Source organism: Balaenoptera ricei, chromosome 19 (assembly GCF_028023285.1).
Source record: "Balaenoptera ricei isolate mBalRic1 chromosome 19, mBalRic1.hap2, whole genome shotgun sequence".
Taxonomy (NCBI): Eukaryota; Metazoa; Chordata; class Mammalia; order Artiodactyla; family Balaenopteridae; genus Balaenoptera; species Balaenoptera ricei.
The window spans coordinates 835,908-852,350 of record NC_082657.1 but is presented as its reverse complement, the minus strand read 5'-3'; the positions used below and the strand labels follow the sequence as shown (position 1 = coordinate 852,350).

The 16,443-nt window shown below is 42.5% G+C and overlaps 1 protein-coding gene across 2 annotated transcripts; it reads right to left on the bottom strand.

The window, feature by feature from the left end:
* Positions 1–1,475: 1,475 nt before the first annotated feature.
* Positions 1,476–14,838, bottom strand: LOC132353763 (zinc finger protein 256-like). Of its 2 annotated transcripts, none has more exons than XM_059905168.1 (3): positions 14,581–14,838; positions 13,211–13,337; positions 1,476–7,149 (listed from the first exon to the last, which is right to left on the bottom strand). In XM_059905168.1, the coding sequence occupies exons 1-3, from the start codon at positions 14,611–14,613 to the stop codon at positions 5,087–5,089; spliced, it is 2,223 nt and encodes a 740-aa protein (XP_059761151.1). In that variant the 5' UTR covers positions 14,614–14,838; the 3' UTR covers positions 1,476–5,086. The 2 variants fall into 2 exon arrangements, with proteins under 2 accessions (XP_059761151.1, XP_059761152.1); XM_059905169.1 differs by lacking the exon at positions 1,476–7,149 and adding an exon at positions 12,651–12,920.
* Between the last annotated feature and the right edge of the window lie 1,605 nt (positions 14,839–16,443).

Here is a 16,443-nt window from a genome sequence, read left to right as displayed (position 1 = left end):
AACCCACTCGAGACCTCAGTGCCCTGCAGCACTGGCCTCCTGAGGGTGGCTCCATGGCATCAGTTCGGACCGCTAGTCAGGAGGAGCGTGGAGTGGCTGGGCTCGGTGTGTCACCACAGGCGTACCTACCTCATGGGGAATGGGCGCCTTGGCTCTGCAGCTCCTCTAAAGGCCAGGGGACAAGACGCTCCTTATCCCTGTTTACAGAGGGTGGGGGGAGGGGAGAAGGTAGGTGACTCATTTATCTGTGAGTCAAGGCAACGGGATCCAGGATGTGAATCCAACATCTGGGCTACAAACCCAGGTTGCCTGACCCAGGCTTGGAGACTCTGATCCCTGCCCTCCTATTTCCCTCCATACCGGGCTTTGGAGACTCAAAGAATGTACTGTTCATCCTGATGTCATTTAGTCTATCTAAGAGTCCTGTTCCAACCCACCAACCCCCATAATGGAGCAGGAAAATGGACAAACACTACAAAGCAAGGTTATAATTCACTGTCTGGACTTCAGAAACTGATGGACAACATATTAGGGCAGATTAATCTTTTTCTTCTTTTCCCCTTGGCCGTGCTGCGTGGCTTGTGGGATCTTAGTTTCCTGACCAGGGATCGAAGCCAGGCCCTAGCAGAGTCCTAACCACTAGACTGTCAGGGAATTCCCAGGGCAAATTAATCTTAAAAGTGTATGGTAACATGTGTCCATTACACCGTGCATAACAAAAAAACTGAAAAAACTCAGGGCATGTTCTTCCAGTACTGAAAGCATTTCTTCCATAAAACAGTCACTCACATTATTCAACAAGTGAAAATGGATGACACTCCAATACACATCTTTGTTGTTTCAATGTCTTACTTGTTAAAAAAAAAAAAAAGAAGAAAATAGCCAAAGTTCATAACATAGAAGATAAAAATTGGATATTTTACAAAAGACAGCAAATGAAAAAAGCTATCAAACATCCGAAAAAATGCTAATCATGAATTCTTATGGAAATACAATGAAAACAAGAGTGAAACAGAGTAACAAACTTATTAAAAGGGTTAAAATTAAAAACGACTGACCAAATAAGTATTCGCTAGGACATGGAGAAAATGGAACCCTCATACAGTGCTGGTAAAAATGTAAAAAACACAATTATTTAGTCAGAATTTGTTAGTTTCTTCAAAAGCTAAATAGTCACTTACATCATGATTCAGACACTGCAATCTAATTTTTTGAACAAAAGATAAATGAAACAAATATCCATATTAAGAACTGTACACAAATGTTTGCACCAGTTTATTTTCTACAGTCAAAATCTGGAAATACCCAAAATGTACATAAACAAGTGAATGGATAAATAGCGGTATATCTAAAGATAAGAGTACTGAACCAAAAGAGAAGATAAAAGGGAGGGATGAACTACTCACATAACATCTATATAACAAATATAACATCATATAACAAAATAATTACAAAATATAAAAGAAACCAGAAAAAAGAGAGTAAACATTTAAGGATTCCATCATATAAATTATAGAAAAAGTAAAGGTATCTATTATAATGGAAAATAAATCAATGGTGGCTTGGAGGGCTGTAAAGGGCAGGGACACAGAGACTGTAAAAGGACATCAGACAAATACATGGTGAGAGATATGGTCATTACCATGACTGTGATGATGTTTTCACAGGTATCATGTGTATGTCAATATTTACCAAATATTTCACTTTAAATATGTGTACTTTACTACATGTAAATTACACCTAAATAAAGCTTTAAAAAAAACCACTTTAAGATAAACAAAATCTGTATGCCCCACTTTTTTGGAAAATAGATTTGACAGCCCTATATTGACTCCACCATCTTTTTGTCATGCCCTCTGGGGGTCAGTCTTGCCTCAGTGGCAGCAAACACTGGCGAGTAATAAAGGACATTTCCACTTCAGTCAACAGGAATGCTGGCTGGCTCACAAGAGCCACATCCCTGGACTACTTTTCTCTACCTTTCTTTTTTCTGCCTGTGCAGCAATGGCCTTGAGGCGAACATTGCAGGGAGGTTACAAAAATCCACAAAACTTTCCAATTATCTTCTCTGACAATGACCTCAGCTACACAAGATAAACATGGCTGGAGGTCCTGAGATTTGTGTACACGCTGATCGTGCACATCGGTCATCGTCACAAAGACATCTGTGGATGCACTTTTAGAAGAGGCACATTCCAATGAGCTGGCTGCTGTCTCCTCTGCTCCCTACTAACCCAGTTTCTGTAGAAGTTTCAGTTTCCCCTGGCCCCTATAGTCTTACAACCAGTGACTGTCACCCATGGAATTGTGGACATCAGGGCACATGCTCTTGGCAAAACCAAGGGAGGAGATTCTTCTCAACAGTGCTGACATCTCTTGTGATACCCCCTGTGAACAGGAGAAAAAATTCATGCTGCTCCAAGAACTTGAGGTTGTCACATCTTACTCCTCTTCAGGGTGATGTATGAGTCTCCTAAAACTCATAGCATCCAGGCTTCAAATGAGGACCAAAAAGCCCTGCCCTCTCTCCTACGACTTCACTGGCACCAATGAAAATTTGGCCAAAAATGGCAAGCCACTTTTTGCCATCATACTATCCTCCCTGAGGCCCATGCCTGTGGAGCCCAAATCTCCTTATAAAAAACCTCTAGCAGTACAAAGAACTCCAAAACAAAATAGGCCTTAAACAGTAAGGCATCCATATTATACAAACCAAAACAATGTGTGGCACACAGTTTGGGTTGGTGACTTGCTAGACAGAAAAACTGAGCATGTGAGTACATGTCCCTGGAAAACGTTGTCCTTCTCTGCACATTGTCAGCTGAATTCATATGACGTTCTCCGGGACAACATTCCTTCAGGCTTTTGTACATCTAGTCAAAGAGGGGGGAACACCAACCCTGAAGGGACTGGGCTACTACTCCTGGCTTGCTCCAACACGTGGAAGAACAGAGGTCAGTTTCCCTGAGCGCACTGGGCTGGTGACTGATGCACACTGTGTGGACCTGCCAGGTGATAGAGGTAAAATGGCCACAGAAACGGGCAGTGACATAAATCTGGGGAAAGCCCTGGACAGATTACAAGGTGCAATATAGCCACACATGCTTCCCACACAACTGAAACTTAAGGGGTATCTCCCCCTGTGGACAACTGGATATATGAGATTGAATTCAGATGGGCGGCTCCTCAGTTTCTTCCAACGTTGTTACCCTGAACTAGAAAATTGCACATTTCCTTGCATGCTCAAGGCCTTTCTCCAGTGTAAACTCTACCATGTATAATGAGGAAAATTCTTTAGGAAAGAATTCCCCAAATTCCTGGCACGAATAGGGCTTTTCCTGTGAACTCTCTGATATGAATAAAGGGTGGAACTAGAGGTAAAGGATTTCCCACATTCACCAGACACTTGAGGCCTTTCACCTCTGTGAACACTGATGGTGAAGGACTGTGAACAATGATGGTGAAGGACTGCAGAGCTCTGGGGAAAATATTTCCCACATTCACTACCCTCATATGGCCTTGATCCTGTGTGAACTAACAGAAGCCGGACATAGACGAAAAAGATTTCCCACATTCACTGCATTTATAAGGCTTTTCTCCAGTATGAATTCTACAGTGTTCAATGAGATAAGAATTTGCTCTAAAGGACTCCCCACTTTCAGTGCATTATAAGGCCTCTTGTTAGTGTGAATTCTCTGATGTTCATGGAGAATGAAACTACAAATAAAAGATTTCCCACATTCACTACACTCATATGGCCTTGATCCTGTGTGAACTCTGATGTTAATGGAAACCAGACCTAGATGAAAAAGATTTCCCACATTCACTGCACTCATAAGGCTTTTCTCCAGTGTGAACTCTCAGATGATCATGGAGGCCAGACCCAGTAGTAAAAGATTTCTCACAGTCACTACACTCATAAAGCCTTTCTCCTGTGTGAACTCTCTGGTGTATTAGGTGACATCTTTGGATAAAAGATATCCCACATTCACTGCACTCATTAAGGCCTTTCTCCTGTGTGAACTCTCCCATGTCAAATGAGTGCTGACCTATGGGAAAAAGAGTTCCCACATTCCTTACACTCATAAGGTCTTCATCCTATATGAACTCTCTAATGATAATGAAGACTAGAAATACAGGTAAAAGATTTCCTTCACTCATTGCACTCATAAGACCTTTTTCTAGCATAAAGTCTCCAGTATTGAGAAAGGTGAGATTTATGGCTAAATAATTTCCCAAATACAGTGCACTCATAACGGCTTTCTCCAGTGTGAGCTCTGCAGTACTGACTTAATTGAGAATTATCCCTAAAGGATTTCCCACATTTACTGTAGTCATAAGTACTTTCTCCTGTGTGAACCATCTGAAGATGATGAAGTAAAATCTAAAAGTAAAAGATTTCCCACATTCACTGCACTCATAAGGCCTTTCCCCTGTGTGAATTCCGTGATATTGCATGAGTGAAGAACTCTTCAAAAAAGATTTCCCACATTCGTTATACTCATAAGGCCTTGACCCTGTTCTGATCATAACACTCTGATGATAACAGAGTCTGGACCTAGATGAAAAAGATTTCCCACATTCACTGCATGCATAAGGCTTTGCTGCATTGTGAACTCTACAGTGTTCAGTGAGATAAGAATTTGCTCTAAACGAATTTCCATATACAGTGCATTCATAAGACCTTTTTAGAAATATTTATTTTTTTATTTTTTATTTTTTTAAATTTATGGCTGAGTTGGGTCTTTGTTGCTGGGTGCGGGCTTTCTCTAGTTGTGGCAAGTGGGGGCTACTCTTTGTTGTGGAGCACGGGCTCTAGGCATGCGGGCTTCAGTAGTTGTGGCTTGCAGGCTCTAGAGCGCAGGCTCAGTCGCTGTGATGCACAGGCTTAGTTGCTCCGCAGCATGTGGGATCTTCCCAGACCAGGGTTCGAACCCGTGTCCCCTGCATTGGCAGGCAGATTCTTAACCACTGAGCCACCAGGGAAGCCCCCATAAGACCTTTTGATTACATGAATTCTCTGATGATCCTGGAGGATGGAACTATAGATATAAGACTTCCCACATTCACTGCAATCATAAGGCCTTTATCCAGTGTGAACTCCCTGATGATAACGAAGGTTCCTCCTAGTGGTAAAAGATTTCCCACATTCATTACACTTATAAGGCCTTTCTCCTGTGTGAACTCTCTGGTGTATAAGAAGGTAAGATCTTTGGATAAACGATTTCCCACATTCACTGCACAAATAAGGCCTTTCTCCTGTGTGAATTCTCTGATGATTACTGAGGTTGTAACTAGTGGAAAAAGATTTCCCGCATTCACTGCACTTGTAAGGCCTTTCTCCTGTGTGAACTCTCTGGTGTATAAGAAAGTGACATCTTTGGGTGAAGGATTTCCCACATTCACTGCACACATAAGGCCTTTCTCCTGTGTGAACTCTCTGGTGTTTAAGAAGGGAACACCTTTGAATAAAGGATTTCCCACATTCACTGCACACATAAGGCCTTTCTCCTGTGTGAATTCTCTGATGATTACTGAGGTTGGAACTAGAGAAAAAAGATTTCCCACATTGACTGCACACATAAGGCCTTTCTCCAGTGTGAACTCTCTGATGATTACTGAGGGTGGAACCAGAGGAAAAACATTTCCCACATACGGTGCACTCATAAGGCCTATCTCCAGCATGAGTCTTCTGATGATAACACAGGGCAGAGCTGGAGGTAAAACATTTTCCGCACTCACAGCACTCATAAGGCCTTTCTCCTGTGTGAACTCTTTGATGATAACGAAGGCCAGAGTGAGAAGTAAAAGATTTCCCACATTCACTACATTCATAAGGCCTTGATCCAGTGTGAACTCTCTGATGATAATGGAGGCCACGGCGAGACATAAAAGATTTCCCACATTCACTGCATTCATAAGGCCTTTTTCCACTATGAACCTTCCAGTGCTGAGTGAGGTAAGATTGACGACTAAAGGATTTCCAACACTCATTGCACTCATAAGGCCTTTTTCCTGTGTGAACTCTCCGGTGGAGAATGAGTATCGAGCTATTGGTAAAAGATTTCCCACATTCACTGCAAGCAAAAGGCCTTTCCCCTTTATGTACTCGCTGGTGTAGGATGAGCACCGAGCTATTGTTAAAAGAGTTCCCACACTCACTGCAATCATAAGGCCTTTCTCCTGTGTGAACCCTCCAGTGTACAATGAGGTAAAATTTTCGTCTAAAAGATATCCCACATTGAGTACACTCATAACGCCTTTCTCCAGTGTGAACTGTCCGTTGTCGAATTAGGATGGATCTACAGCTAGGAAACTGCGCACATTCACTGCACAAGTAACAATTTTCTCCAATGTGACTTCTCCAGGGATAAATAAGGACAAAGTTTTGGTTAAAGGATTTCCCACATCTGCTGCACTTGTACTGCCTTGCCCCAGTATGAATTCTTCGATGCAGATTGAGGGTTGAGGTTCGCCTGAAAGATTTTCCACATTCACGACACACATGAAGCCTTTCTCCAGTATGCACTCTCTGGTGTACAACAAATGAGGATTTGTACCTGAATGTCTTCCCACATTCACTGCACACAAAACAATGTCTTCCAGGGTGGACACCCTGGTCCTGAACAAGTGCATGTTTCAGGCTGAAGGCTTTCTTGCATTCTCCCTGGCTGTAATGACTTTCTCTGCTTGGTAAAGTTGCCTCACGCTGGGCAATCTTGTTTGGCTTCTCCCTGGTGTGAGTGGTCTGTGGCTGGAGATGTCCCAAGGTGGCCAGAAAGTCTTTCCCAACTTCCTCACAGGTAAAGGGCTTTCCTGACACATGGCATTTGAAGCTCTTCACAAACAAGGCCCTGACTACAGCATTTCTGAAGGATTTCTCTTCCATATGCTGCTTCTGGTGTTTTTGGAGGTTTGCACTAAAATGAAATTGTTTCATACATATTCTACACCTGAACACTTTCTGGCTGTGTTGTGCTTCTTCATGCTCAGCCAAGTGAAAAATACCTCTCAAGACCAGAGTACACTTCTTACACGGGTGGCTCTTCTGGGAAAATGAGCCTGCCCTGGGAGTCCTGGCCTGTGACATGCTTATAGAAATGCTTCGTTGAAAGGGTGCTTCTGCATCCTCTGCTCCACAGCAGCAACCTGAATGCAAATAAATGCTGGTGAAGTACACGTTAACTTTATAGGGAGGGGGCAACATCATCATGAATGTGATGTGTAACATCTAAGAATGAGTCGATGGGATGCTCTTCCACACAAGAGATTTGTAATTCCATTGGGGAAGTGGCTACTTATGACAAAGGTCATAAGAAACTACTATGAACAATTAAATGCCAACAAACTTGATAAACTAGAAGAAACGGATAAATTCTTTGAAACAGACAACCTACCAACAAAGAGTCATGAAGAAATAGAAAATCTGAATAGACCAATAACAAATAAGGAACCTGAATCATTAATTAAAAAAAATCCCAACAAAGAAAAGTCCAGGATGAGATAGATTCACTGGTGAATTCTACCAAAGATTTTAAGAAGAATTAATGTCAATCCTTCCTCAACTCTTCCAAAACACTTAAGAAGAAACATTTCAAAACTCAATTTCTGAGGCTAGCATTACCCTGATACAAAAGCAAGATATGCAAACTACAAGAAAGGAAAATTACGGGCCAAAATCCTTGGTGACCATAGAATGAGAAATTCCTAACAACCACTCAACAGCACATTCAAGAATCTTACACTATCGAATAATAAAAAAAAAAATTGGGGTAATTCCCTGGCGGTCATCCAGTTGTTAAGACTTGGTGCTTTTACTGCAGAAGAAGAATCTTACACTATTATCATTATCAAGTGTCATTTATCCCTGGGATGCAATGATAGTTCCTCATATACAAACAAAAAACATGACATACCATACGAAGGATAAAAATCGTATGAATGTCTCAAAAAATGCAGAAAAAGCACTAAACAAAATTGAGGATACTTTCATGTTAAAAACTCTCAACAAATTAGGTATAGAAGGAATGTACCTCAATACGAAAAACCCATATACAATAAGCCCACACTAATATTATACTCAAAGGTTAAAAGGTAAAAGCCTTTCCTCTAAAATCCAGAACAAGCCAAAGATGCCCACTGTCCACATTTCTATTCAACACAGTTCTGGAAGGCCTAGCCAGAACACATAGTTATCCAAAAAAAAAAAAAAAAAAAAAAGGCATCAAAATCGCAAAATAAGTAAAACTGTCTGTGTTTGCAGAAGATATGCTCTTATATATAGAAAACCCTAGGGACTCCTCCAACCCAAATCTGTTAAAACTATTAAACAATATCAGTAAAGCTGCAGGATACAAAATCAATATGCAAAAAGCAGTTGCATTTCTATAAACTAACAATGAAATATCTGTATTCGGAAAACTATAAGACAACGATGGAAAAAACTGAAGAAAACACAAATAAATGGAAAGACATCCAGTGTTCTTAAATTGGAAGAATATTGTTAATTTTACCAAGAGCAACTTACAGACTGAAAGCAATCCATATCGAAAGTCCAATGACATTTTCCACAGAAATAGAGTAAACAATCCTAAAATTTGTACGGCAGCACAAAAAATCCCAAATAGTCAAAGCAATCTTGAGAAAGAAGGACAAAGCTAGAGGCATCACACTTCCTGATTTCAAAATATTACAAAGCTATGGTAATTAACACATGATGGCACTGGCATAAAAACAGACACATAGACCAACGGAACAGAATAGAGAGCCCAGAAATAAAGGCATGCTTATATAACTCATCTTTGATAGTCACCTCAAGAACACACAATGGATAAAGGACAGTCTCCTCCATAAATGGTGATGGGAACACTGGATATCCACATGCAAAAAAAATGAAAACTAGACCCTTATCTTACACCACTCACAAAAATTAACTTGAATTGGATTAAAATTTTTAAACGTAAGACTGAAATTGTAAAACATTTAGAAGAAAACACAGAGAAAAAGCTCCTTTACACTGGTGTTGGCAATGATTTTTTTGGATGACACCAACAGCACAAGCAATGAAAGTAAAAATAAACAAGTGGGAGTATATCAAGCCAAAAACCTTCTGCAAAGCAAGGGAAACAAAATGAAAACACAACCTAAGGAAAAGGAGAAAATACTTGCAAAGGATTTATCTGATAAGGGGTTAATATCCAGAAAATATCAGAACTCATACAATTCAACAATAAAAAACTAAAGAATCCAATTAAAAATGGGCAAAGGATCTGAATAGATATTTATCCAAAGACATACAAATGGTCATCAGGTACATGAAAAGGTGCTCAACATCACTAACATTGGGGAAATGCAAATCCAAACCACAATGAGGTATCACGTCACACCTGTTTGGAACACTACTATCAAAAAGACAAGAGATAGGTGTTCGCGAGGATGTGAAGAAAAGGAAAGCCTTCTACATTGTTGGTAGGACTGTAAATCGTTACAGCCGTTAGGGAAAACTGTATGGAATTTCTTAAAAATTGAAAATAGAACTACTATATGGTCCAACAATCCCAATTCTATGTGTATATCCAGAGGAAACAAAATCCATATCTCAAAGAGGTATTTGCACCCCCATGTTCATTTCAGCATTATTCACAATAGCCCAGGTTTAGAAACAACCTAAGTACAGCCATACCTTGTTTTATTGTGCTTCACAGATAATGCATTTTTTTTACAGATTGAAGGTTTGCAGTAACCCTGTGTCAAGCAAGCCTATTTGCACAGGTTTTCTAACAGCATTTGCTCGCTCTGTGTCTGTGCATCACGTTTTGGTAATTTTTGCGATATTTCAAACTTTTTCATTATTATTACATTTGTTATGGTGATCTGTGATCAGTGTTCTTTGTTTTGGGGTGCCACAAACTGTACCCATATAAGACAGGAAACTTAATAGATAAACATTATATGTGTTCTGGCTGCTCTACCAACTGGCCAATCCATCTCTCTCCCTCTCCCCAAGCCTCCCTCTTTCCTGCGATGTAACAATACTGAAGTTAAGCTAATTAATAACCCTACAATAGCCTCTAAGTGCTCAAGTAAAAGGAAGGATCACACATCTTTCACTTTAAATCAAAAGCTAGAAATGATTAAGTTTAGTGAGAAAGGCAAGTCAAAAGCCAAGATAGGCTGAAAGCCAGGCTTCTTGGACCAAACAGTATTAACCAAGTTGTATCAATAAATACAAAGGAAAAGTTCTTGAAGTAAATTAAAAGTGCTACTCTAGTGAACACACAAATAAGAAAGCAAAAGAGCCTTATTGTTGATATGGAGAAAGTTTTCGTGATCTGTATTCAACAACAAGCCAGCCACACATTCCCTTAAGCCAAAGCCTAATCCAGAGTCAGGCCCTAACTCTCTCCAATTCTGTGATGGCTGAGAGAGGTGAGAAGCTGCAAAAAGAAAACGTCTGAAGCTACCGTAGGTTGGTTCATGAGATTTAAGGAAAGAAGCCGTCTCCATAAAATAAAAGTACAAGGTGAAAAAAAAAGCACACGGTGAAGCAGCAAGTGCTGATGTAGAAGCTATACCAAAGTTATCCAGATGATCTGGCTAAGATAATTAATGAATGTGGCTACACTAAACAACACATTTTTAATGTAGATGAAACAGTCTTATGTTGGAAGAAGATGGCATCTAGGACTTTCACAGTTAGAGAGAAGAAGTCAATGCCTGGCTTCAAAGCTTCAAAGGACAGGCTGACTCTCTTATTAGGGGTAATGAGGCTGGTGACTGGAAGTTGAAGCCAATGCTCATTTATCATTCTGAAAATCTTAGGCCCTTAACAATTCTGCTAAATCTACTCTGCATATATTCTATAAATGGAACAACAAAGCCTGGATGTCAGCACGTCTCCTCATAACATGGTTTACTGAATATTTTAAGACTACTGTTGAGACCTACTGCTCTGAAAAAAAGATTGTTTTCAAAATATTACTGCTCACTGACAATGCAGCTGGTCACCCAAGAGCTCTGATGGAGATGTACAAGATTAATGTTGTTTTCATGCCTACTACTACAACATCCATTCTGTAGCCCATGGATCAAGTAGTTTACACTGTCAAGTCTTAAGAAATACATTTCATAAGGCTACAGCTGCCATAGATAGTAATTCCTCTAATGGATCGGGGCAAAGTAAATTGAAAACCTTCTGGAAAGGATTCACCATTCTAGATGCCATTAAGAACAGTTGTGAATCATGGGAAGAGGTCAAAATATCAACATTAACAGGAGTTGGGAAAAACTTGATGCCAACTCTCTGGATGACTTTGAGGGGTTCAGGACTTCAGTGGAGGAAGTAACTGCAGATGTTGTGGAAAAAGCAAGAGAATTAGAAGTGGAGCTGGAAGATGGCTGAATTGCTGTAATCTCAGGAGAAAACTTTAACAGATGAGGAGTTGTTTCTTATGGATGAGAAAAGAAAGTGGTTTCTTGAGATGGAATGCACTCCTGGTGAAGATGCTGTGCAGGTTGTTGAAATGATGACAAATGCTTTAGAATATTACATAAACTTAGTTCATAAAGCAACAGTAGGGTTTGAGAAGATTGACTCCAATTTTGAAAGAAGTTCTACTGTGTTTTAAAATGCTATCAAACAGCATCGCATGCTACAGAGAAGTCATTCGTGAAAGAAGAGTCCATCGATATGGCAACCTTCATTGTTGTATTATTTAAACAAATTGCCAAAGCCACCGAAACCTTCAGTAACTTGATCAGTCAGCACCTTGATTAGTCAAAATCAAGGCAAGACCCTCCATCAGCAAAAAGATACAACTCAGATGATGGTTAACATTTTTTTAGCAATAAAGTATTTTTTAACTAAGTTATACACGTTGTTTTTTTAGACATAATACTACTGCACACCAACAGGCTACTGTACAATGTAAACATAACATTCATATGCACTGGGAAACAAAAAGTCTGTGTGACTTGCTTTATTGTGATACTCACTTTACTGCGGTGGTCTGGAACCAAACCTGCAATATGCCTGTATCTGTCTACAGATGAATGGATAAATAAAGCCTGGTATTTATATGCAGTGGGGTATTATTCAGCCATAAAAAGGGAAATCGTGCATTTGTGACAACACTGATGAACCTGGAGGGCATAATGCAAAGTGAAATAAGCCAGAGAAAGATAAATACAGTATGCTATCACTTATATATGGAATCTTGAAAAAAAAAAAGTTGAACCCATAGCAACAAAGAGTAGAATGCCAGGGGCTCAGGTCTAGGGGAAATGGGAAGATGTTGGTCAGTTATAAGATGAAAAAGCTCTGAGGATCTAATACAGCATGGAGCCTATACTTAATAATGCTGTATGGTATACTTCAAATGTGCTAACAAAGTAGATCTTAAGGGTTCTCACACACACAGGAAATGTAAATATAATATGTGAGGTACTGGATGTGTTAATTAACTTGACTGTAGTAATCATTTCACAATGTGTGTGTGTATATATATTAAATCATGACACTGTACACTTACTTTTACGTTTTACCTTTTTTTTATTTTTTGGCCACAACGCGCAGCATGTGGGATCTCAGTTCTCCTATCAGTAATTGAACCCAGGCCACGGCAGTGAAAGCACTGAATCCTAACCACTAGACCACCAGGGAACTCCCTGTATACTTTAAATATATACAGTATTATTTGTCAATTATACCTCAATAAGCTGGAGAAAAGAAAAAAGAAAAGAGATCTAAACAGTACAAGTAAAACCATAAAGGACAGCCTTGGAAAATAGCCCATGGTCCAGATAAGTAATGGTCATGACAATACCTTCAATTCCTGGCATATGGAGGCAGAAGGAAATGTCAGATGATAAAAAGGAACAAAACCTGGGACACAGAAGTGCCATGGACCTGGATACACCACCTGATCAGGGAAAGGGCAAGTAAGATGCAATCCATTATCCTCACTCCAAGACTGCTGACCTCAAATCCATCCCTATGAGGGTTGAGTACAGACTGTATTGGGGCTACGGGGAGAGAAGGGGGCAGTGCAAACAACCCAGCCCTAACTATCACAGCAACTACCCAGAAAGCTGGGGAAACAAGCAGTGCCCAAGGTCCATATGTGAGAAGGACAGAGCACACCTTGGAGAAAAGAGGGTGAGGCAGGATACAAAGCCTAGCCCAGGTCACTGGGGAGGGTGAGGCTCTTACCCAGTGAAGATACAAGTGCAAAGTTCTCCAGCATCACATCATGGTACAGGCGTCTCTGAGCCTCATCAAGGAGCTTCCATTCCTCCCAGGAGAAGTACAGGGCAATGTCCTCAAAGGTCACACCACCCTGTCATGAATGAGATAGATGAAACATAAACATTCTCTCTCTGAGGACCCACAATTCATCTCCTCACACATGTATTCCACGGTCATCCTCCATCAGAGCTCCCCACGTCAGGCCTGGTGCCAATGATGCCTGATCTCTCCTCACTGTGTTCAGCCCTCAGCAACAAAAGGCGGTGGCCGGGGGGATAAACGCCATCTAAACTCTGGGCCTGGCCTACAGGGCCCCATCTTTCCCCCCAAGTAATTCCCCTGAGGTCTCCCACATTGTGCCTCCAAGACACAGCCAAACATGGGCTCATCTTTACCCTTAATCCCCAACACCAGGGCCTGTGGGCCCTCAGCTCACACTTCCCCTTGATGTGCACGTCATTCAGCTGACCAAACCTCTTTCACATCTTCAGACCTCACAGTTGCACTCCCACAGCTCTACCACCTCCCTGCCCCACATCACAGGCACCTCTCTGGACTCACCCAGATCCACAGAGTGCTTAACAAAATCAAACATGATCTGGTACAATCCCAGTTCTCTGAGGGAGCCCACAGCCAGGGAAAGCCCTGCCTGCCTTGCTTCTGATCTCTGTTTCAGTATTAGCCACCCAGAACCAGTGAGGGACTGGGACACCCTCTCCTGCCTTACATAGGTTCCACAAGTGCCTCTTCAACCTTCAGAACCTGGGCAACCGTGGCTGGGCTCCATGTGTGCAGGACTCCCTTGTATCCCCACCCAGCCCTGGAACCTAGTGACCTCAGGCTGACTGACTAACCTCTGCTGCCTCTCATCAGATCCTGCGACCTTGGACGAGGACTCAACTCCCTGTGCCTCTCTTTGTCACCCCCATTCCAATCTGTTCGTTCTCTTCTCTGAGCAGCTTTTTGAAAACTTTAAAGCCCTCACATACACTGTTCCTCGTCCATTCACAGCCCTCCGTGGCTCCCAGGTCCCTCAGAATAAAGGAACAACCTCTCTCTCTGCCGGTCCAGGCGTGAGTCCACCTCACACTCTCTTTACTGGAGTCATAAGATGGATGCCAGTTTTCCCGAATCCTCCTGGCTCAGTCCGACCTCCAAGCCTTTGCACCTGCCGGTCCCTCCGCCTGTCACCCTCGCCCACGCGCCGCCCACGGCCACCTCACCGTCCTGGACACCACGGCCTGGGCTGCGGGCACGTGAGCAGGCGTCCCGCACTCGGGGCTTTAGTGTCTGGTGCAGTGAGGGCGGTGAGGGGCCGGAGGATGAGTGTTTACCTCAGGCGGGTCCCTCAGGGCCGCCGCCGCCATCGGACTCCCTGGGCGGAGCGGGGCCGGGAGCGGCGGGAGAGGAGGCGAGACGCGGGCACGACGGTCACTCTCCCGGGCCTGGCGCAGGGCACCCCCGGCTGCGTCGCCGAGCCTCAGACGCGCGCCTGTGTAGCGGGGACAGACCCTCCTCTCGGACCTTCTCGGTCCCGTCACCTAGAACCTGACACAACGCTCCAGAGGCCGAACCGACCAAAAGGAAGCGAAAATGACCGCCGTAAGGAGGACGCCGGAAGTCCCGCCCCAATGCGATGCGCACGCGCAGGAACCCCTCACCCTGACTGGTCGTGGGTTTGTAACTGCGGCCTCTCGGCCAAGGGCCTTCTGGGGGCCGCAGCGAAGCGAGTTGATACTGTTCAACCCGAACGTTGGTTTTGCAGCACCCTGAAGCAGGTGGACCAGCAGGAGCTCCGCCTCTGGTTCCCATAAAAAACGGCTCCCTTGCTTGTATTATCAGTCATTTTCAGAAGTGGAAAGAAAAATCAACAGGATCAACAGAAGTGGAAGCAAAATAAGAACTGCCAAACTAAATGTCCTAAATTGTATAAAAGCTAATTTTTAGTTTTGTGGCCTTTTTAGAATTGTTAACTATTGTGTCCCCTAAATACACACACACACACACACACACACACATATATTTAAATTTTGGTACAAAAATTAACCCATTTATTAAAGGGTAGCAGCGTTTCAAATGGTGCTGTTTCTACTGGTCCTTCAATTCCTTCAGTCTTTTTTTTTTTTTTTTTTCCCTTCAGTCTTCTGATGGCCGATTTTACTGTGACGGCAGGAGTGGTGTTGTAAATATAGTTAGGCCTAACTATATTTTTTTGGGTGTTGAGCTCATTTATTTATTTGGTGACAAGAAAATATTGAATGAGAATTGTGTTAGTCTGCTAGGGTTGCCATAACATTTGAATACTATTGAAACCAAGGGATGTCATCAGCCATTAATAAAAAATAAACTGTAACCTGCCTTCACTGATCAACCTCACTTTGCTTTTACAAAAACGTGCACGTACTCCCAAGCATCAAATAGCCTAAACAATAAGATCTTTGCCAAGTTGCTTTTTAGGAAATTGGAGTCACCTGTGTCCAGTTTGAGCTCAAGCTGGTTAAAACTGCTTAAGACCACTGACTCTCCAACTGGGCATGTGCAAGTGTTGGCTAGGTGACTTTTTTTTTTAGTTAATTAATTAATTTATTTTTGGCTGCGTTGGGTCTTCGTTGCTGCATACGTGCTTTCTCTAGTTGAGGCGAGCGGAGCGGGGGCTACTCTTCGATGCGGTGCGCGGGCTCCTCGTTGCCATGGCTTCTCTTATTGCAGAGCTCGGGCTCTAGGTGCATGGGCTTCAGTAGTTGTGGCATGCGGGCTCAGTAGTTGTGGCTCACAGGCTCTAGAGCGCAGGCAGTAGTTGTGGCACACAGGCTTAGTTGCTCCACGGCATGTGGGATCTTCACACACCAGGGCTCAAACCAGTGCCCCCTGCTTTGGCAGGCGGATTCTTAACCACTGTGCCACCAGGGAAGTCCCCAGCTAGATGATTTTTGATGTCAGAGGGCCAAAAGCCCACCCTCAGAACATGCTAAGCCTGCCACTTTCTGAACATGTATCTCATGAAGAAGTCTGTAGCTTACTTTTACCTGTGCAGAATGACAATTACTGCACCTTTTCCGTATCTTCAATCCCCACCCTCACCCCTGCCAAGCTTTATCCCATAAATATTCCTAGCCCCTCGCCTTCGGGGAGATGAACTTGAGATTTGTCCTTCCTTCTCCTTGCTTGGCTGCCTTGTGAATAAACAGTTTCTCTGC